The 22,820-nt window shown below is 39.0% G+C and overlaps 1 protein-coding gene and 1 pseudogene across 4 annotated transcripts in view; both read right to left on the bottom strand.

Annotated features, from left to right (window-relative positions):
• AGBL3 (AGBL carboxypeptidase 3) overlaps positions 1–22,820 on the bottom strand; it is a 61,475-nt gene that overhangs the window by 3,891 nt on the left and 34,764 nt on the right. The window contains exons 13-18 of one of the 4 annotated variants that reach the window (XM_045576965.1): positions 22,072–22,137; positions 15,858–15,915; positions 15,269–15,340; positions 8,861–8,909; positions 6,486–6,682; positions 1,667–1,901 (exon numbers count right to left, since the gene is read on the bottom strand). In XM_045576965.1, coding sequence (XP_045432921.1) covers positions 1,667–1,901; positions 6,486–6,682; positions 8,861–8,909; positions 15,269–15,340; positions 15,858–15,915; positions 22,072–22,137 — 677 coding nt within the window. Of the gene's footprint in view, positions 1–1,666; positions 1,902–6,485; positions 6,683–8,860; positions 8,910–15,268; positions 15,341–15,857; positions 15,916–22,071; positions 22,138–22,820 lie in introns of those variants that run through there. The other 3 variants (XM_045576967.1, XM_036427581.2, XM_045576971.1) reach the window with 3 other exon arrangements.
• LOC123651810 lies at positions 12,132–14,082 on the bottom strand (annotated as a pseudogene).

Here is a 22,820-nt window from a genome sequence, read left to right as displayed (position 1 = left end):
TTGGTTGAAATTTCTATCTCCCCATTATTGAATTGCTTTTGCACTTTTGTTAAAATTCATCAAGCATTTGTATGGGTCTATTTCTGGGCTCTCTGTTTCGTTGCACTGATATATATGTCTGTTCCTCCTCCATACTACTCTCTTGATTGCAGTGGCTATATACCAGCACAGGGTGTTGACATCAGATAGATTGGTGCTTTCTACTTTATTATTCTTTTTCAAAATTGTTTCTTTTTTCTTTGGTTCTTATAAACAATACTGAGATGAACATCACTACAGAAATCCTGTTGCCTATATCTAGTTTTTATTTTGTCCTTAGGATCAATTTCTAAAAGTAGAATTTCTTATTAAAATGAATATAAATATTAAGGATTTTTCATTTATATTGTTGGACTGTCTTCAAGGAACTCTGTAAGTTTACATTCCAACAATTAGTGAATTAATTCTTTCCAGTGAGAGGCAAAAATAAATAGCATTTCATTATTGTTTTAATTTGCCTTCTTTAAATTTAAGTAGATTGAACAATTAAAAATGTTCATTGGTCATGTCTTTTTTTTCCTTAGTAAATTTCTGGTTCATAGAATTTGCTCATTTTCCTATTGAAATATTAATAATTTTGTCATTGGTTTGTAGGCTGTCTTTGAATATGAAGTATATTATAAGAAGAAATGTCAAAGCATTGTGATAAAAGCCTCTGGACTCAGAATGTCTAGTTGGATTGACTCCAATTCTGTTACCTTCTAGCTGTGTGACCTTGAACACATAAGTTAACTTCTTTGTACCTCAGTTTACTCATGTGTAGAAGGTAAGATGTATGTGTGAACACAGAACTGTGTCTAGCATATAGAAAACAGTTTTTCAAAATTTGTTGGTAATATTAGTATTATATTTCTTATTTTCAACTTGTCATTGTCTTACTTTTATTTATATAGGTTTCATTTTTTTTTTTTTTAATCTTTAAAAGAAGTCTGGTCTCATCACTTTTGTTTTCCTATGAGTATCAATAAGCTAAAGTAACTCAAGTTGTTCCCTAGGAGTTTTAGTTTATTTTTTATTTTTAAAATATATTTTTTTGATTTTTTACAGAGAAAAAGGGAGAGAGATTGAGAGTTAGAAACATCGATGAGAGAGAAACATCTATCAGCTGCCTCCCGCACATAATGGGGATGTGCTCGCAACCAAGGTACATGCCTTGACCGGAATCAAACCAGGGAACCTTCATCCATAGACAGACATTCTATCCACTGAGCCAAACCGGTTAGGGCTAGGATTGTTAGTTTAAAGCCATCTGAGAAATTTCAGGTCAATCTATGTTCATAATTTATTAATGAATACTTTATTCACAGATTCAAATTAATGAGTGTTTTCATGTGATAAACAATCAAGTAAGGCCAGATAACTTACTCCCTCACATAGCCAGTGTTTTCATATGGCTTTGGGTCTTTGTTCCTGTGTCCAATGTGGTGTAGCTGCCACCATTCTATTTACATGTTTGTTTATTCATTTTTTTATTAAACCTTTTTAATGTTGACATATTTGTGGGTGTCTCCTTTTCCCCCGCCTTGCCCACCCATGTTTCTTTCTTAAGACGATGAATTAATTAGTTTTGTTTCCTTAAAAAATAATGGATAAAATAGTTAATAATGACAAAATTGTATTGACTTACATTTGATTTTGGATTTGGAAGTTGTTGCGAGGACTGAAAATTCGTTTTATCTGATTGGTTCTCACGTTTGTAGTGCTTTCCATGATAGGGATCAAATATTGCAATATTTCTTCAGTTTGAGCTATTTTTTTATCCCTGTAGATGCTTTTTTCATCATCTGTCCAATTTATACCAGTCTTCTTGTTTGGGAAAGATGCAGATTGTCTCATTTTGCCTTTCAGGTTGTTATGCAGATCTGGGGACACAAAAATATGCATAGATGTAGAAATTGAATTGATTCAATAAGTATTTATTGAGCCATATGTACCAAGAATTCTATCTGAAGCTTATTCATAGAGGCCCAGTGCATGAAATTCATGCATTGGGGGGTGGGGGTGTCCCTCAGCCCAGCCTGCATCCTCTCCAATCTGGGATCCCTCTCACAATCCAGGACTGCTGGCTCCCAACTGCTCACTTGCCCTCCTTCCTGATTGTCCCTAACCGCTTCTGCCTGCCAGCTTGCTCACCCCTTAACCACTCCTCCGCCAGCCTGATTGATGTCTAACTGCTCTCCTGCCAGCCTGTTTGCATCCAACTTCCCTCCTCTGCCAGCCTGGTCACCCCTAACTGCCCTCCCCTGAAGGCCTGATCACCCCCAACTGCCCTCCTTTGCAGGCCTGGTCCCTCACAACTGCCCTCCTTTGCAGGCCTGGTCCCTCACAACTGCCCTCCCCTGCTGGTCATCTTGTGGCGGCTATCTTGTGTCCACATGGGGGCAGGATCTTTGACCACATGGGGGCAGCCATCATGTGTGTTGGAGTGATAGCTAATCTGCATATTACTCTTTTTATTAGATAGGCTAGAGGCCTGGTGCACGGGTGGGGGCCAGCTGGTTTGCCCTGAAGGATGTCCCAGATCAGGGTGGGGGTTCCCTTGGTGCGTGGGGTGGCCTGGGCGAGGGGCCTGTGATGGTTTTCAGGCCAGCCATACCCTCCTGCCTCCTCCTCCCCCCCGCCCCCGGTGACCCAAGCAGAGGCCCTGGTATCTGGGATTTACTTATTTTCTACACTTGAAATTTTGTAGCCTGGAGCAGAACGAAGCCTTCTGCTCGCTCCAAGGCTGCATCCATTTCTGTTAAGACTTATTTATCTTCAATAATTGAAACTTTGGAGCCTGGAGTGGAGACCTAGGCTGGCAGGGCAGGTGGAAAGCTTGGCTTCCTCCATCGCCAGGGGAAACCCTAGCTTCTGCTCTCTCCAGCTCCATGGCTGCAGCCATTTTTGTTTGGATTTATCTCCTATAATTGAAACTTTGTAGCCTTAAGCAGAGACCTGAGCCAGCCAGGGTGTGTGGAAAGCTTGGCTTCCTCCATCACTGGGGAAACCCAAGCCTCCCTCCTGCTCTCTCCATAGTCACAGCCATCTTGATTGGGTTAATTTGCATACTTACTCCTGATTGGCTGGTGGGCATATTGGAGTGGTGGTTAATTTGCATATTACTCTTTTATTACAGGGCCAGAAAACAAACAAACAAGTAAATATGTAATGTTAGATAATGATGAAATTTATGGGATAGAGTAAAGCTGGGGAAGAAAACATAAAATTCTTGGGGAAAAAGTTGATTTCTATTTTTAAAAAGGTGTTCAGAGACAGCCTCCCTGTGATGGTGATGTGTCAAAGGAGTAAGGGAGCGAGTCAAACAGCTTTCAGAGGAAAGAGTGTTCTTGACAAGGGGAATAGGAAGTGCAAAACCCTGAGCTGGGAGTACGGCAGTGTGTTCATACACACACACACACACACACACACACACACATACCAAGCAATGGCACAATGGCTAACGGAGAATGAATGTAGGGAAAGAGAAGAGAGCTCAGATAGGTACATGGATGTAACCTGGGCCCGGTTTACATAGGGCCTCAGAGGCCACTGTAAGAACTTTAATTTTTATTGAGTGTGAAATGGGGAGTAACTTCAAGGCTTTGAGCAGAGGAGTGTCATATGTTATATTTGTCTAAATAGGATCATGCTGGTGGCTGAGGTAAGAATATATTAAACAGGGACAAGGTTGGACAAGCAGGGAGGTTATTGAAATAGCAACCTTATCTCTTGGACAGTTAGTGAAATAATCTAGGAGAGAAGGCGATAGCTTGGACCAGGGTGGTGGCCATGGTCAGAGGGTGAGAAATGTGTGTGAGGGCATCCTAGTTATATGTGGGGCTTTTCTAATAAATTCAATATGGGGTGAGAGAAGAAGAATCGGGGTGGTTCTACAGTTTCTAATCTGAAAACATGGAAGAGCAGAGACATGAAGAAAATGATGGGAAGAGCAGGTTAGAAATCTCTTCTTTGTTAGATGATGTAAAGGAAATATTTATTTTCTTAATTGTAATAATAAAAGTATAATATTTTAAAAAAGTGTTTGTCAAACTGCTCTAAAAAATAAAGTCTAGTTAAAAATTACTTATTGTACTCCACACCCATTAAAATGGCTGTTATCCAAAAAAACAGAAAATAACCCAATATTGGCAAGGCTGTGGAAAAATTAGAATCCTTATGCACTGCTGGTAGGAATGTAAAATAGTACATTTCCGCTGTGGAAAACAGTACAGTAGTGCCTCAACAATTAAAAATAGAACTACTTTATGAGATAGCAATTCCCCTTCTGGGTAAATGCCCCCCAAAATTGGAAGCAGAGTCTCAAAAGGTTACTTGTACAGGCATGTTCACAGCAGCATTACTCACAGTAGCCCAAAAGTGGAAGCAACCCATGTGCCCACTGAATAAATGGATAAACAAAATGTGGTTTATGCACATAATGCAATACTATTCATCCTTAAAAAACAAAGGAAACTGACACCTGCATTAAGGTAGCAACAAAAAGACAAAGACTGGCTGGCTGGTGTGGCTCAGTGGTTGAGCACTGATCCATGAGCCAGATCACTGGTTTAATTCCCGGTTGGTAGGGCACATGTCAGGCTCAATCCTCACTGGGGGATAGGGGGAGTGTGTAGGAGGCTACCGAATGATGTTTCTCTATCATTGATGTTTCTCTCTCTCTATCCTTCTCCCTTCCTCTCTCTCTAAAATCAATAAGAAACATATTAAAAAAAGAAAAAGACTGTACTCCTCTTCCAAATCACTGGTGCCATTAATATGAGCTATCTAGACTAGCCAAGGTCACAGAGTTAAAAGCAGGATAGCTGGGGGAAGGAGAAATGGGGAGTTGCTGTTTAATGGGGATGGAATTTCAGTTTTGCAAGATGAAAAAAATTCTGGAGATTATGTGCACAACAATGTGAATGGGTGTAACATTGTTGAACTTTATACTTAAGAATAGTGAAGATGGGCCGAAACCAGTTTGGCTCAGTGGTAGAGTGTCGGTCTGTGGACTGAAAGGTTCGATTCTGGTCAAGGGCATGCACATTGGTTGCAGGCACATCCCTGGTAGGGGGTGTGAAAGAGGCAGCTGGTCGATGTTTCTCTCTCATCGACGTTGCTAGCTCTCTATCTCTCTCCCTTCCTCTCTGTAAAAAATCAATAAAATATATTAAAAAAAAAAAGAATAGTTAAAATGGTACATTTTATGTTATGTGTATTTTAACACAATTAAACATTTCAATATATAGGGAGAGGGGAAAAAAGAACCCCAAGTAGAGCATGAAGGAGGACTAGTAGACATTTTAAAGAATATGGTAGCAGTACTTACAATTATAATGGCTAAATTGTCGTGCAGACAGAATAAGAAAAGAAGAACATGCTTAGAATAAAAGCAAGAAATACATTAAGATTTGAAAAATGTTTACTTAGATATACACACTGAGCTATTTATGGGCAAATGATAAGATTTGTTGAATTTGCTTTAAATACTTTAGCATAAAAATAAGTGGTGGGAATATAGATGAAACAAGAATAGCAGGATGTTGATAACTATTGATGGTGGATGATGGACATCTGTAGTTCACTACACCAGTCTCTTTACTTTTATGTTTGAAATTTCCACAATAAAGCTTTTTTTAAAAAAAAGGTAAAAAGAAAGGAAACGAATGGCTTAAGTACTCCTTGAAGTAGCAGGACTTTGATAATGAATGAGGGAATGGATGACACAGCATCTGGCAATGCTGGCAACTGAAATGAACTCATCTCCAGTTTCTTGAAAAGCCATTCCTCAGCCATTCACTGAATGCTTATCCTGAATCTGACATTATACTTGATTTGGTAAATCGGAATGAAAAATATAGTCTGTGTCTTTAATATGCTAACAGGACTAGAGAGAAAAAAGTAAAGCATCATCTTTCTATAGAGATAAGGTAGGGTATATAATATAGGATTCCAGAAGAGGGACTTTGAATCATACTTAAGGAGGGATAAGGAAAGCTTCCTAATTAATCTGTTTTGATGAATGAGTATACATCATGTAATATTTACTTTTCTATGTCTGCTTCTTTCACTTAGCACAATGATTCTGAGAATCACCTGTGCTGTATCAGCAGTTCATTGCTTTTTTATTCTATACACTGATAGGCATCAATAACAAGGAGGTATTGTTACAACTAATGAAATCGAAGCAGTAATAATAAAATCCACAAGGATATTGGGAATGTCAATTAAATAGATCTCTTTTTCAAGGCTATATCAAACTGAAATAATTTTCTTCTGTATTCAACTTCTATAGAAATTAAATGAGACAAATATTTTTCAGAGACTGGAATAAAATGACTATTCATTATCCCTGTTTACAAAAGCAGTTCCCCTAAATTCTAATTTCATAGGCTTTATTAATGATGATACAGTAAAAGCTACACTTGTATTTATTAAAATCCTAAAAATAAAAATAAAAAGACCTTCTGTTGGTATCCTTGGCTTCTCTGTCCAACTGGAAGTTGGCTTGCTCACAGTACACTTCAAGGATGTCACTCTGAAGCTGTTTCTATTCAAACCAGAGCTCCTGGGATTAATTGCTTCCTGGATTGGTCTCTTACGGGTTTCTGAAAAGTGTCTTTGTTGGTATTTGCTAAACCTCTGAATCATACTTTGGGAGCTGAAAGAAATTGGGTACTCTGATTTCAATGTCAACAGTGAACCATCTAATCAAGAGGAATGTCATCCTTATTGTATTTGTATATTACAATGTACAGTATGTAAAGTATTCTTATAGATGTTATCCTACAGGGGTTCTCATCCTGGGGACAGGATGGTCAATGTTACCTTCCACCTTACCTGGGAGAGGGAATGTAAAAGAATGTCAGGAATTCCAGAGATTAAGCTACTTGTTTTTAAGATTACATGGCCAGTTTGAGGGAGGGACAGGTCTAGAATTCACATTTCACTTCAGTACTGTTTCTATTACTTTCTCTTCTCTTGATATATAATTAAATTTCTTTCCATAGATATGAAAAATAATATATTTTTTTAAATTTATGTCTTAGTTTAAATCCATCAATTCTAGATCAAAGTATAGATATGTCCAAGATGGTTTCTTAACTGATTTTTTATATTTTTGGGGTAGGAGACCCTACATATTTCAACAGAGCCCAGTTTGTCTTTTTAAAAAAAGAAACCAAGTTCTTAGACGAGAGGCCAAGAAAGGAAGAAAGGGTATACCAATGTTAGTCTGTTCTCAAATATTTACCCATTCAGACAGCTGTTCATATTCCTAAGAATCAGGAAACTTGCCAAGGGAGCTAATGCTATAATAATTACTAGTGTAGACACAACTACAAAGTTATCTCTGTTATCCCTAATTTCTCTTTCTGTCATTCCTTTCTCAGTTTTTAGGTAGTAGTATTATCCCTACATGATCAGTGCTCCAATTCATAGTACAGATAGTAAATGAATGATAGTTATTCATTCTAAAGTAATTACCTATGCCAAAAATATTTCTATTTAAAAAGATAAACTCAGCTAATGTAATGACAGATGCATAGAAATACCAGTAAATGTCTAAGTGTAGATTTTAAGGCATCCATTGAGGGTAGTTCGGGGATACTGAAATCTCAGAACCCTTCAAAAATGCATTATATGGGCATTCCATAAACTGGCCTACCGTAGTCATAGATACTATCTATACATATAAAAGGCTAATATGCTAATTATCTGTCCCATCAGTTGCTGTGACATGCGCTGACCACCAGGGGGCCGATGCTCACAGGAGCTGCTGTGACACGCACTGGCCATTTACAAAGATATAGCACTGTGGACCTGGCACCCACAAAGCAACACTTGGCTTCCCCAAAGTGAGACACAGGCCCCACCACCACCCAAGAACGACAGCCCACCAAATCACAGCTGATGCTGCCAAGACCCTATGGCACAAAATGTACCCACAGCTCAGCCCAGCCTAGACACGGTTGCTGTGAGCGTGGGTAATGACGCCATGTAGCAATGCCTGCTTCCTCTCCCTAGAGACTAGCCTCCTTGGAATTTCTTCAGCCCAGGAACATGTCTTGCTTTATAACCAGGTGCAAACATTTTACTTTAACCAAATGTCTGTGAAGTGTTTTCCCATGCCTCATCTCATTTGATCTTCACAGAAGTCCTGGAGTAGGTAGGTAGACTCGATGGAATCCTATTTTCTTTTCATTAGCCGGAAAATGGAGATTTAGAAAGTTTAGAAACTTGACCTGGCTGAAAAGCAGTAAAAATGGTGGACTTTGAAAATGACTTCAGGTTTTCTCACTGCGCAGAATATAGTCAAACACTGCTGCAGTTAAATATTTTAACCTTTGTTCTCCCTGTGTGACCTACAATAATAATCTGCTTCGTGTTGATATTTACTGCTCTGTTGCTAACAATTGCCTGAAAGAGAAGTGGGATGCTTCACTGGGCTGGAAAAAGTTTAGCTAAATCAGAAAGAAGGTCTAATTGAGCAAGTTTATTCTCTCTATATAAAATGCTAAGTTGACCCGTGCATATGTGATACATATAAAGCTCTCCATGGTGCCAATTGCACATGTGTGTTTTGATCTGTCATTGTCAATTGTGAATTTGGTTGACACTTCTATTATAGAGAAAGGGCGAATAACGACATTAAAATATTTTTTCAAATTAATTTCCTTTCAATGTGCACAAATTGTATACTGGGACTCTAGTATAGTTATAAGGAGGCATCTGATTAGCAATTATTATCAAAAAGTGACTTTTACCTATTGCTTTAATTCAAAATCAAAATCTTTGTAAAACAGAGGAAAAGGAAGAAGTAAGATACTGATTCTCCTACCTCAAATATTTTTTTAGAAGCCAGGAAGAGGTCTGTCCAGGCATTTTCCCTAAAAAAGAAAATATACCAAAAAATTTATAAACTCAGATAATCAGATTAACAAAACTTAATAGTTTACTTTCTTGCCAATTATCTGATTCATATATTTAATAGCTAACTTAATTGAGCTTATCTTCAATTAATCTACTATTGTCTCATTCAGAAATATGAAATATGTTAGTATATATTTCACTTGGAAGCCTCTTAATTAAAGTGTTTCAACAGAATAGCAAACAGTAGAAATACCTAATAACTGACAAAAATTGAGAACTAAATCTATTAATGTTAGGATGTAAGAAGGACATATACATGTGTAATAGGGTAACTAACTTTTTAGAAAGCCAACCCAGGACACAGCCATACCAGACCAAAAAAACAGTAAAAATGTAATAAATCATCATATACACATCTATTATGATTGTAACATAAAATATAAAATATGTGTTTAAACTATTACATTATTTGGTATTATTTGCTTTAATGCTTCTAAACTTTTAAACAAAACAATGGGGCTAGTTAACAGTGGTAATTATAGTGATTAATAAAAGAAATTAAACAAAGAATGTACATGAGAATAGTATAACAATATATTTACTTTTCTGTCTCCTTTGATACAGATGTTAGCTCTGTATAAATATTTAAATTTTATAAGCCATAATATTCTGTTATCTTAAGACCTAAATATAAGACCTTTTACTTTATTTTTGAAAAATATTTCTTTATTGATTTCAGAGAGAAAGTGAGAGGAAGGGAGACATAGAAACATCAATGATGAGAGAATCACTGATTGGCTGCCTCCTGCATGCCCCACACTGGGGATCGAACCTGAAGCCTGGGCATATGCTCTAACTGGTGACTTTTTGGTCCCTGGGTCAACACTCAACTGCTGAGCCATACCCGGAGGGTTGAGTCAGTCTTATTTACCTACAAATGTAATTTTTTTTTCTGAATAAATTTTAGTCATAATTGACACATAATATCAAACAACCCAGGTGCAATTAATCCATCCTTTACTATACTCCTTGTGGAGTCTTCAGAGGTCATCAGTTTTAGAGAAACAGCATAGTAGTCAATACCCCCTTATTCATGGGAGATAGGTTCCCAGACTCCCGGTGGCTGCCTGAAACTGCAGATAGTACCAAACCCTACATATACTGTTTGTTTGTTTATATTTTTAATCCTTACCTGAGGATATTTTCCCATTGATCTTTTAGAAATAGTGCAAGAGAGAGGGAAAGACAGAGAGAAACATCAATGTGAGAGAAACACATAGATTGGTTGCCTCTTGCATGCTCCTGGACCAGGGCCACAGGCCAGGGAGCAGCCTGCAACCAAGGTCCATGCCCTTGGCTGGAATTGAACTCGGGACCCTTAGGTCTGCAGGCTGATACTTTATCCACTGAGCCAAACCAGCTAGGGCTATAATGTTTTTCTCTATACATACATACCTATGATAAAGTTTAATTTATAAATTAGGCATAGTGAAAAATGAACAAATATTAATAAAAGAGAACAATTACAAGAATGTATTGTAATTAGATGTTAGCTAGAACAGAGCATCTTTATTTCCTGTTAGAGGCATTGTTTCTCTTGTTTAGTGCCAGCCTTAGACAGACTGAATTTCAACAAATATAATTTTGTACAAATTGTCACTTCAGGGTCTAAAAGGATTTCTCTGTTAGAAAGCAATTTCTAATCTGAAGATTACAGTTTATATTGCTTATATTCTTTTCTTGCAGGAATACAGAGGTAGGCACAAGAGTAGCTATACTTTATATATTGAGTAAACTTATCATATTGGTTGCCAGTTTCTCATTTATACTCTGCCACAACTAGACTAAAACTTGGAAGAAATCAGCCAGTATTCTTATATAAAATTTTAAATGCCAGCAATAATATACTAGAGGCCCGAAGCATGAATTTGTGTACCGGTGGGATCCCTCAGCCTGGCCTGAGGGGATGGGGCCAAAACTGGCTCTCTGACATTCCATCAAGGGTCCAGGATTGAGAGGGTGCAGGCCAGGCTGAGGGACCCCACCGGAGAACAGATCCATGCACCAGGCCTCTCATATGCAATAAGATCTTTGGCCCTAACTGGTTTGGCTCAATGGATAGAGTGTCGATCTGCACACTGAAGGGTCCCAGGTTTGAGTCTGGTCAAGGGCATGTACCCTGGTTGCAGGCACAGCCCCAATGGGCAGAGTACAGGAGGCAGATGATTGATGTTCTCTCTCATTGATGTTTCTAACTCTATCCTTTTCCCTTCCTCTGTATAAAAATCAATAAAATATATTTTTTTGAAAAAAAAAAAAGAATGTATTGTAATCAGTTATGTGAATGTGGTATCTTTCTCTCTCAAAATATCTAATTGTACTGTACTCACATTTTCACTTAAAGGAAACACTTTATGTCTTCTCTTTGGCATTCAAATAGCACCACTACTCTGGCACTTTGGGATGATTATTAAGTAAAATAAGGCGATTGAACACTAGCACTGCGATACCACAGAGCTGATCTGATGTGTGGGGAAAGTGTACAGGAAGAGGATGTGGACAAAGGGTAATTCACATCCCTGATGGAGCGGGATGGTGCCAGACTTCACCACACAACTCAGAACAGCGTGAGATTTAAAACTTATTAAGTGTTTATTTCTGGAATTTCCATTTAATATTTTAGGATTGTAGTTGACCTCGACTACTACATTACATTGTTTAGTTTTCAAATGTTAAACCAACTTTTCATTTCTGAGTAAGTACTACTTGTCCATTGTGCATAATTCTTTTTACATTTTGTTAGATTTAGTTTGCTAGTATTTTGTTTGTCTAACTCCTTTAATTATTAGTGACTCAGAACATAGTAAAGAAACATGCCATTTATTAGGCCCCTGTAAGTCCTAACAATCAACTTTTTGAGAAACTTCTATCTTCAAACAACTCCTACATAATCCATAGCACAGTAAGTTGCATTTATCTCATTATATTTTTATTGTCTGTTTACTTGTTTTCATTCTCTCTGCTTCTTGAGAACAGACTATATTTTATTCCCCATTGTACACCAGTATCTAGCACAATCTTTGCATAGTATGACATGAGACCTCTGAAGATAAACACACATCTTCCACTTGTGTGATTTTTAGAAGAACATGAACGAAGGTGAAAAGAGATTATGTAACAAAACTAAATATAAGAAAATGGCTTAGATATAGAAGAATAATGTCAGTAAGGTTAAAATATCAAATGAGCTAAGATATGAATATTGAAAACAAAAAATAAATTTTATTTATCTATTTTCAGAATGAAAATATACCAAAGAATGTTTTAGATTTGTCCTGCTGGAATTATTTTAAAATGTGAATGGGTAACAAAGAGCAGAATTCCTCAGCTTTTAAATTGTTTCTGTCTTTTCTATCAAGAAGTTTTCTTCTGACTAAATATTGGCAAGAGATGACCAAAGTCAAAGGGCTCTGATTGAGTTACCTCTTCCAGGCACATTGCATGCCAAGTAAGAAAAAAAATCCTATGTAATAAAAGGCTAATATGCAAATAGACCAAACAGCAGAACGACTGGTTACTATGACGTTCAATGCAAAAGCTGCCCCCTGGTGGTCAGTGCACTCCCGCAGGGGAAGCATCACTCAGCTGGGAGCCTCTCCCACCTCTGAGGCAACAGTAAGGATGTCTGACTGTGGGGAGCGGGCCTAAGCCATTAGTTGCATATCCTCTGAGGGTTCCTGGCCTGCAAGAGTCTGCAGGCCAGGTGAGGGACCCCTTATCCTTTTATGAATTTCACGAATTTCATGCACTGGGCCTCTAGTTTTCATACAAGATAACAAAATCATCAACAATTTTTTTTAAGAATTCAAGGAAGTGATTCTCCTCTCCCCTTTTAAACACCTAACTTGTTAGTTAAGACTCATTATAATTTAAGGATCAATTTTTTCCAAGAAAACATTAGGTGAGGTTTCCAGGCTGAATCAGGACCCCCCCTGAACAACCAGAGCAGTGTGTGTGCATATTACTATCACTCAGTCCATCTCCCTTTCACTGTGATGAACTGAGTATGAGTCTTATTAAACTTTGATATCTATTCCTTAAATGAAGAGAGAGCGAGTTATGTTTCAGGCAGAGAAGACAGCATGAGCGAAGGCAAGGAGGTGAGGAGACGCGTGTATTTTGAAACTATAGGAAGATCATCTTCGCTATGGTGTCAAGTGAAAGCAGAGAATTACAAGAGATAAAACTAGAGAGGTAGTCAGGGGTCAGTTCATTGGAATTCAATATGTCACATTTGAAAACTTGGTTTCTATGTTGCAGCTAATGGTCTGTCAAAAATTTTTCTTCATTTTGTTTAAGTAATGGAACATTATTGAAAGGAAACTGTACATGAAAGCTACTCAGGATGAATGAGGGTTGGATGGGTTGTGTCCCACCAACTCTCAATGTAACTCCCAAAGTGGTGAGTAGCAAAGTGTGGTCTGCAAGATGACTCACCAACCCCAGAATGATCTGAGGTTGACAACTCCGAATGAGAAGCTGCTGTTTGCGTAAGCTCCTCAGGTAACATCGTGTACTCTAAAATTTTAAAACTAGACATTCTACAAGACAACTGGCCCACGATCTTCAAACAGGCCAGTGCTGTGAATAATAAAGTTCAAGCAACTGTTCCAAATGAGAACAAAGGGATATGGCAATTAAATGCAAGTCATGATCTTGAATCAGGGAGAAGTTTTGCTCTAAAAGACATTGTTGGTGTATCTGGCAAAATTTGACTATAGGATGACAGAAAATTGTATCAAAGCTGAATTTCCTAATTTTTTTTCTTTTTTTATACCGAGACTTATTGCGCGACTGATCAAAATCCTTAAGATGAACTGGATGTGGCCACAGCTACCCTCTTGGGTTTGGGTGTTGTTCCTTCACGGAATCCATGCCTGAATCTGCAGTACACGATCTTCAGGTGCCTCAGCGGCCGGTCCCGGTGGTGTTTCGTCGTTTGGCCTTGGCACTCCAGTTGTACTTCCTCTTGCGCTTGGCGGGGCAGCCGCACTTGCCGCGGGTGGACTTCTGCAGGTGGTAGGCCTTGGAGCCGCAGCGGCGGCACAGCGTGTGCGTCCTGTTGCGGCGCTTGCCGAATGATGACGTCCCCTTCGTCATCTTGCTTCTGCCGCCGAGACCAAAGAGCTGAATTTCCTAATTTTAATGTAAGAGAACATTCCTAGAAAATATACGCTGGAGTTGTTCAGGGATAAAGGAGCATGATATCTAAAAAAATGCAGTGGGGAAAAATATATAGGTAGGGAAATAAATATAGGTCTTTGTACTAAATTATTTAAAAAGAAAAGTTTAAAATATTTAAAAGAGAAAGCTTAAAAAATATTTAAGTCTTAGGGCTGTGCCAACTTTAATCAGTGTTAGAAAACTGGGAATTACTGAAAGGATTTAGGTAGGTTTACATGAGCAGATTTGTTTTATTAAGAGGTGGCTTTTAAGGTCCCGTGAAAGGTGCAATTCAGATGACAATATTAGAAATCTGTAACACTCCTGGGAAATAGGTCATACGAGTGTGAAAAGAATGAGGGTAGCTGAGCCCAGCTAGTGTGTCTCAGTGTTACGCTGACCTATGAGCTGGACAGGGCACATGCCCAGGTTACAGGCTCAATCCCCAGTGTGCAGGAGGCAGCTGATCAATGATTTTCTCCAAATCATTGATGTTTCTATCTCTATTTTTCTTTCTTGTCCTTTCTGAAATCAATAAATATATATATTTTTAAAAAAGGATGAGGGAATGGAGATTGAGGAAAGGGATTATGGGATAAATTCAGGTAGATTCAGTGCCTAACTGGATATGAGGGATGGAGGAAGCAAAAGGAGATAAAGGATAATGGGGTTTAGTTCGGGTGATTATGGAGACAGTCCTGCTACCAAAGTTAGAGAGAACACTTGGGTATACAGGAGGAACAGCATTTAGAGTAGAATTAGGTGAATTTGAATTTGGATACGTGGGGCATCTATGTGAATATGTATAGCAGATGAATATAAGAGTTTGAAGCTTTGACAAGAGGTCAAATGTATGTATAGAGATGCATGTATACACATGTGTATGTATACACAAAAATATATATGTATACACATATGTATATGGTACAACAATGTGACATAATAAAAATCAAGATCATGAAAGGCTGAATCTAAGAAGACTTAGTTTAAGAGGAATACATTTAAGAACTAATACACTGGACCAATATATCAAATCAAAATCGAAGAAGAGGAGAATGGAGGAGACATAATTTAGCTGCCACATTATGAAAATAATACTTGATAGGTGTGAGTATAAAGTCTTTACTTTATATACTACTCTCACTTTACTCACCTGAACCTTGATTAGGTAACGGTCTTTTGAAATAATCAAATACACGATCATCTGATACAGTTGGCCTTGTATCTAGATGATAAAAAAGATCATTAGTAGCATGAAAAACAACTCATTGACTCTTACATTTCATATTTTTGTCTTTTTCACATGAAAATGTTAGCAGATAATATGCCAATAGTAGTTTAGTTCAGTTAAAATAACACAGTTGTCAAATCTTATGATTTTTTTCTGTTTGCATTTTTGCTACTTATAGCAGAACTCTAAAAAATATTCATACCATTTGGGGCAGCAATTCCTATCTATTATAAATAAATAATTGATAATATACACTGACAGTAAGTTATAAATAAGGTCAAAGTTAATGATATACTGCAGTTTTAAATGAAAACAGGTTACAAAGCAAGCAGAACTCAGCTTGTTAGTCTCCCCCTATTAAAAAGGAGCTTCTGGGAAAGAAATGGTGTAGTACACTTTCCGATAACTCTAAGCACCAAGTACAGCAGGAACCTCAAAGCTATGGCAGATAAACAGTGTTTGTTGAGTAAGTGAATTCATCACTTAAGAGAGGGTAGAAGCAGAACATTACCTTTCACATCAGCATTTGATTCTTTGTATCCTGGCATTAAATATCCTCTACCACAAACCTAATGGAACACAGAACCAGAACAAAAGCAATACTGTTACACAGATGAAAATGAGGCATATTTCCTATGTGAACTCTTATGAAAGAGTTCTTCTCAACATTTCTTGTTTTATCCTCATAGGTTTAGAATGGGTACAATAATCTCTTATCAGAACCTCCTAATACCTTTTCCAACACTACTTTTCTTCTAGAGCTATGAGTAGAAAAAAATAATATTATATATTTTTATTATTATATTTTGGCACTAAAGGGAGTTAAAAAAATTTTCACTGCATATGGAACCTATTTATGATAAGAGGCCGAACAATGTAGTTTATAATATCACTGAAATGAGAAGAATAAAGATATAGGAAGATAACACTATGTAATGGGTAAAAATATATAAACTTATATAAAAATATATAAGCAATTACAAAGCTATGCTTATATAGAAAAAATGAAAATTATTTTCTCGTAGCTTGCAAAGAAATCCAGTAAGGAAGAACATACATGACATTGCTTTTTATCTGGACTAAAAGAGACACAACACTGTAGAATTGTGACTGCAAATATTGAGTAGTCTACATATAGATCATATGTAACCATGAAAACATTTTTAATGTGATCAGACTTTTGTTTCTGTGCTATGCTGTTACAGAAGACTGGAAAAAAATCAAGCCATGCTTAGAGAGAGTTACATTTTATTAAGGCTGGAGAAAATGTGCCTTTCAAATTCTGGGCCCCCCACATGGAGGAAACCTTTTCTATTTATACTTTTCCTAGCTCTTTTGTCTCCCAAATTTGAAATGAGACTTCCAGGTCTTCTGGGAAAAAAGGCCTGCGTGCTGGAAAGGGGACATGAGGCCATATCTCAAGACCTGGCCTGGTGCCAGCACTGAATATTCTGTCTGGGGCATAGTCCACGGCCTCTCTGGAATGGGAGTAGTCTTATTTTTCTTATTATTTAAGCAAGCAAGCGTTTACAGAAGCCAACATAGCAGGGTTAAAATTTCAAACAGCAGTTTTATATAAGATGGATGCTTCATTCCCCATTGGTTTTATGTCCATGAGTCAAATCATTGGTATAGGCAGAGTACCTTGGACATGCTTCTGGATTGCTTTCTGGATGGACTGTAAACCCTGTAAGAACTTGAGTAAAGATTGGTTATGGATTTCAGCTTTTCTAGATTGGGTTTCCATGTAAGCTGGTGAGGTGGGTAGTTTGACTTATGTCCATGAGTCAAATCATTGACTCTTTTGGGTCATTGTTGGTGAGGGAGTTATATTGACCAATGAGGACTGTAAGCTTGATAGAATTAATTCTCTGCTGAATAAAGTCAGTGGGCTTGTTTATAAGATAAGGCCCAGAACGAGGGCCAGGACTAACCTTGAGGGTCCAGAGAGTCCTGGACTCTCTATTTTGTGTGGGCTGTCTTAAGCCAGGTGTGATGAAGCCATGTCGGAATTCCATCAACCTTGACTGCTGTGGGGGTGGGTCCTTTCCAGGTTGGAGTTATGATTTCTAGTTACTTCCTACTTCTAGCTACTTCCTACTTTTACCTCAGTAGGAAGTAGCTAGAAGAGCCCACTGGTGTCCATTTTCCCTAAAATAAATTCAGAGCCAGGATCCTTGAGGTAATATATTAGGCAACTACACAGATATGAGCAGAGCAAGGACGATTGGCCAACTAGCACTACCAGATGTAATTAAGTCTTTCCATCACCTATGTGAGACAAGGGGGCTCCCCAGAAGCAAGAGGGAATGAGGCTGCAGATGAAGCAGCCCACAAGGCTGCCCTAAAACCAGTGGGGCCTCTATAGATTCTAGTGACTCTTTCAAACCCTGAACTACCCACCTCACCAGTTTACATGGAAACCTAATCTAGAAAAGCTAAAATCCATAACCAGTCTTTACTCAAGTTCTTATAGGCTTTACAGTTCACCCAGAAAGCAATCCAGAAGCATGTCCAATGTACTCTGCCTATACCAACTTCTGATCCCGTCCATCCTTCCACCCTGGTGACTCTGTTTGGGTAAAGAAATTTGCTACACAAGGACTAACTTCTACCTGGAAAGGACCGCCCCCACAGCAGTCAAGGTTGATGGAATTCCGACATGGCTTCATCACACCTGGCTTAAGACAGCCCAGGCAAAATAGAGAACCCAGGACTCTCTGGACCCTCAAGATTAGTCCTGGCCCTAATTCCAGGCTTTATCTTATAAATAGACCCACTGACTTTATTCAGCAAAGAATTAATTCAATTAAGCTTATAGTCCTCATGGGTCAATATAACTCCCTCACCAACAATGACCCAAAAGAGACAATGATTTGACTCATGGACATAAAACCAATGGGGAATGAAGCATCCATCTTATATAAAACTGCTGTTTGAAATTTTAACCCTGATATTTTGATTTCTGTAAATGCTTGCTTGCTTAAATAATAAGGAAAATAAGACTACTCCCATTCCAGAGAGGCCGTGGACTATGCCCCAGACAGAGTATTCAGTGCTGGCACCAGGCCAGGTCTTGAGATATGGCCTCAGGTCCCCTTTCCAGCACGTAGGCCTTCTTTCCCAGAAGACCTGGAAGTCTCATTTCAAATTTGGGAGACAAAAGAGCTAGGAAAAGTATAAATAGAAAAGGTTTCCTCCATTGTGGGGGTGGGGGTGGGGGAGCCCAGAATTTGAAAGGCACATTTTTCTCTGGCCCTGCCCTTAATAAAATGTAACTCCCTTTCTCTAAGCATGGCTTGTTTTTTTTCCGGTCTTCTGTAACAATGCAGATATTATAAAAAAATTTCAGAGGGCCTGAAAAACAAAACATTTTTGCCAAGATGTAATGCTTATCAGCTTATGATAAAAAATGGAGTACAGCCTGCCTATGTGGCTTTATGGTTGAGCTAAGAACCAAGAGGTCCTGGTTCGATTCCCAGTCAGGACATATGCCTGGGTTGTGGGCTCTATCCCTAGTAGGGAGTATGTAGGTGGCATCTGATCAATGATTCTCATAATTTATGTTTCTATTTCTTTCTCCCTCTCTTTTCCTCTCCGAGAAGTCAATAAATATATATTTTTTAAAGTTGGGGGATGAAATAGAATTAAAAACTGAAATAAAAACTCTTTGTATATAAAATTGGCAGCAAAAAAATTTTTACATAATCAGTATGAAAATGGGAGAAAATGTAAAAACTGAAAGATTACTGAAGGGAGGAAAAAGGGAAATATTATATTGACCCAGGAGGACTATAAGCTTAATTGAATATTCTAACTTTTAAAGTGAAAAGTAGCAATATTATCTACACTAATAAAAGAGAAACATGCAAATTAACCATCACTCTGCTACACCCACAAGCCATTAATTCAACCAAGATGTCAGCCAGCCATGGAGCTGGAGCAAGCAGGCGGCTTGGGTTGCCCCTGGCGGTGGAGGAAGCCAAGCTTCCCGCCTGCCCTGGCCTCCGCTCAAGGCCACAAAGTTTCAATTATTGAAGATAAATAAATCCTAGATATTTGCTTCCAGCTGGCTCTGGCCTCTACTCAAAGAGGTGCTGAAAGAAAAAAAAAAAAAATGAGTGGTGGGGACCTTGGGTCACCAGGGGATGATCAGGCCAGGATGGGATGGCAGGGGCAGTTGAGGGTAAGCAGACCAGCAGGGGGGCCAATTGGTGGTGAGCAGGCTGTCAGTGGGGATCAGTTGGAGGTGATCAGGTCAGTGGGGAGGAAAGGTGGAGCTGAGCAGGCCAGCAGAGGGGGCAATTGGGGATGAGCAGCTGGAGCCAGCAGTCCCAAATTGTGAGAGTGATGTCTGACTGCTGGTTTAGGCCCAATCCCTGTAAACTGGCAGTAGAACCTTCTTCAAGGGGTCCCAGATTGGAGATGGTGCAGGCTGGGCTGAGGAACACAACCCCACCACCCTGTGCACAAATTTTGTGTACTGGGCCACTAGTATATATAATAAAAGCGTAATATGCAAATTGAATGAATGGCAGAACAGCAGAATGACCACCCAGATGACCACCACGCTATGACACCCAATGGTGCCAGGCCTGCTAAGGTAGGTGTGATGCAATTGGTTGGGGGGGGCCTAGCCATCACCCCACAATCACTCTGTAGAGGGAGGCCCAGGCCACTGACTGGTGGGCTGCGGTGGGTGGGTGGGACCTCACTCTGCAGGGGGGAGAGCCATCGCAGAGTCCCAAATGGTGGGCAGGGCCTACCTCTTTGGGGCAACCAATCGCGGGGCTCTAGGACTGCGAGAGGGCGCAGGCCCGGGTGAGAAACCCCTGCCCCACCCCCAGTGCATTCGTGCACTGGGCCTCTAGTATTACATAATCACCAGAATTTGGAGAAATAGGGTTAAAATTAGGCTGAAGAAAATCACTATAGGACTTGATGAACTCTTAAATTTCTGCATTTTGCCCTCTTCCTGAATTAAAATGATGCTGTGAACCATAATAAACTGTTGCACTCATCCCATAGAAAACCACCAGGCTAATATCCTTATGAATATGATCTACACATTTTAACCATAGAAATCTGTAATTGTTTGTGCTAAAAGTCTTCAAAATTCATTATTAAGTGTGTCCTAGTAGGAGATGAAGTTAACTAAAGAATTTTAAAAATAATTTACTACTATTATTTTGGGATGCATTGATGTCTTATAAGCAAACCATTAAAATTGCCCTAACCGATTTGGCTCAGTGGATAGAGCATTGGCCTGCAGACTGGGGGGTTCCAGGTTTGATTCCGGTCAAGGGCATGTACCTTGGTTGTGGGCACATCCCCAGTAGAGGGTGTGCAGGAGGCAGCTGATTGATGTACCTCTCTCATTGATGTTTCTAACTCTCTATCCTTTTCCCTTCCTTTCTGTAAAAGAAATCAATAAAATATATTTTAAAAAATAAATAAATCAAGAGCACAAATTTGAGCAGTCCTCAGATGTTCATTTCAGTAAGATGACTTTTTTCAGCCTTTTTGTCAAAGATTAATAGAAAATAAATTTCAGGATCAATGACTAAGAACTCCCATTCATTTATGGACACATTTAGAATATATGCAACATTCTGAAATGATCAAATGATGATATTGTTTTCCATTTTGAAAACCCAACATTAAATGTAGATTATAAGTTCATAAAAATTTTAAAAGCTCCAATAAAGGAAGGTGAAAAAGCCCCACAGATATTTATGAGGAAAACCACTATGTGGATATGTTTATGAGAACTAAGTAAATGTGTCTCACAATATCTACATACAGAAAAATAAATAAAATAAAAAACAAGCTCCCAAACACATCTAACTTGATTTGGGTTCTATAAACGACTTACTACATTAAGACCATTTAGAAAATTTGTTTCTCTGGTGACAGGCTGCATTTATTTTAGTGAAGCCCCTTAGCCACCTGCAGTGTTAAGCTCCTGATTTTGCTCCTCAGGGATGGGGACTTGGGTATGCCCACATTCACCCTGGGATGGTAGTGGTTTTGGCAGGGTGGTCTTGGTCTCTTTCCCTGACCACAGCCAGCAATTAAGTTCCACTCATTTTGGCGATTAGCTTTACAGTTTTCAACAATGCCCTGGGGCATATATCATTGTGCAGGCCAACCCAAATTTGGGTTCCTTTGAAGGCATAGCTCCTGAGGTCAGTGATTGAGATTTGTTCTGACCTCAGGTGGGCTCCTCCCAGCTGCCTCTTTCCCCAGTTTTCTCTGGCAAATCATCTGGCCTACTGCCTAGCCTATATTGCCAATGAACCCCCCAATCCCTTCCCAATGCCTTTTACCATACTTGTATTGATTTTGAGAATGCCCTGGAACTTGAATTTCTCCAGGTCCTGTTGCAAATTAAGTCACTTGTTTGGAAGAGAAATTAGGAGCTGTCTATTTCATCTGGTTCTCCCCCAAGTCAAAAGTTCTGACCCGAGTGTCTCTGGATCTGGGGGTGGGGACAATGACCTTCTCTCAGTGGTACCTCTCTTTAGGAGCTGGGCTGTAGGTGGAAAGAGGGCAGTAGTTTCTGGTCTTCTCTAAATTCACTTTTTCCATTGTGGAACCACCACATGACGAGCCAAAGGGCGATTAGGGCCAAAAATATTCTTTGTGACGTGGCACCCAAAGTAGAGCCTCTTTCATGAATGGGGTCTGGGCAGGAGGGACGGCCATTTCTGGGCTGCACTCACCTGGAATGTAGTTTCAGCACTGGAGTCAGGATAACCTTCCCAGGAAGACATCTCTCTGACTGGTATCTGTGGGGAGAGGAGGCCCTGTGTCTGGGCTGCACTTGTCTACAGTCCGAGTCTCAGACTCATTTAGGGGAAGGTGAAGGGAGTGAGGAGAGGGTGAGGGGAGCAGGGAATGTTGATTCAAACGCCATAGACTTTCACTGTTGGTTTTTAACCAACGTGTAGATTTTCATAAATATATGTGTGTTTTTTTTTTTTTTTTCATTTGCTATATGTTCTTAGGGCCATTTCTAGAGGCATTATTTTTATTGATGTTATTTTAGTTTTAGAAATCTATATTGAATCATTTCTGCCAATAGTAACATAGTATATCAGTGTGTGAATGTTCCTTGTGATGGGGAAAGGAATGTTGGGATGGCAGGCAGGGTGTTCATAATAAATAAAGACTTGTTATAAAATGCTCAGTGTGTTTAAAATGCCCCATTATTGAGCATGTTTTCCCTAATTGTGTGTGAGCTTGATTTTAATCTTTAGCTCAACCTCATAGCAGCCAGTGTAAATTCACTGTTTAAATCATCCCTTAATCTTCTGTGTGTGTGTGTGTGTGTGTGTGTGTGAGAGAGAGAGAGAGAGATAAAATACACCAAACATATAATTTACCATCTTAACCATTTTTAAGTGTAGTGTTCAATGTCCTTAAGTACTTAATACCACCGTGCAACCAATACCACCACCCATCTCCAGAA

The sequence above is a fragment of the Pipistrellus kuhlii genome, unplaced genomic scaffold (assembly GCF_014108245.1).
Source record: "Pipistrellus kuhlii isolate mPipKuh1 unplaced genomic scaffold, mPipKuh1.p scaffold_m20_p_10, whole genome shotgun sequence".
In the NCBI taxonomy this organism is placed as follows: domain Eukaryota; kingdom Metazoa; phylum Chordata; class Mammalia; order Chiroptera; family Vespertilionidae; genus Pipistrellus; species Pipistrellus kuhlii.
The sequence above is the reverse complement of the archived record's forward strand: the minus strand, read 5'-3'. Positions and strand labels throughout refer to the sequence as shown.